The 617-nt window shown below is 69.4% G+C and overlaps 1 protein-coding gene across 1 annotated transcript; it reads right to left on the bottom strand.

Annotated features, from left to right (window-relative positions):
- Positions 1-13: 13 nt before the first annotated feature.
- Positions 14-492, bottom strand: LOC126495890 (saoe class I histocompatibility antigen, A alpha chain-like; the record flags this gene model as incomplete). The annotated part of the gene is made up of 1 exon (XM_050133466.1): positions 14-492. A coding segment is annotated over one exon (444 nt), but the record flags the coding sequence as incomplete, so codon positions are not given.
- Between the last annotated feature and the right edge of the window lie 125 nt (positions 493-617).

Raw genomic sequence — 617 nt, 5'->3', positions numbered from 1 at the left:
GCAGTCCCTGCCATGCTGGATCAGGAGACCCAGGGGCCCTGTCTGCCCTCAGAGACAGGGGCATGACCCCAGTGAGGGTTTCCTCTTCCTCTTGACTGAGCCCAGCCCGAGGGCAGAGGGAGGAGTAGCCCGCGGCCCCGCACCTGTGCGCAGCAGCGTGTCCTTCCCGTTCTCCAGGTATCTGTGCAGCCACTGCACGCACGTGTCCTCCAGGTAGACCTTCCGTCTCTCTGCAGACCCAGCCTGCTCCCACTTCCGCTTGGTGATCTGCGCCGCCATGTCCGCCGCCGCCCACGTCGTCAGGTCCTCGTTCAGGGCGATGTAATCGCGGCCGTCGTAGGCGTGCTGATCGTACCCGCGGAGGAGGCGCCCGTCCGACCCCACCTCACAGCCGTACATCCATTGGATGGTGTGAGAGCCTGCGGGGACCCCGCGATCAGCTCCGCCCACCTGTTCGGCCCCGGGGTCACCCGCGGCCCCGCCCACCAGAGGTCAGCCGCGCAACAGCGCCGCACCGCGGCCCCGCCCCGGTCACCCACGCCCGCGGCCCCGCCCACCCGCGGACTCTAAACCGAAAGGGAAACCGGGTCCGGTCCCCGCTCTCCTCCCGAACCTCG

This window comes from Alexandromys fortis, unplaced genomic scaffold (genome assembly GCF_014885135.2).
Source record: "Alexandromys fortis isolate MF-2015 unplaced genomic scaffold, M_Fortis_MF-2015_v1.1 scaffold_718, whole genome shotgun sequence".
NCBI classification, from domain to species: Eukaryota; Metazoa; Chordata; class Mammalia; order Rodentia; family Cricetidae; genus Alexandromys; species Alexandromys fortis.
Note: the sequence above shows the minus strand (reverse complement) of the source record. Positions and strands in the feature narration are given on the sequence as shown.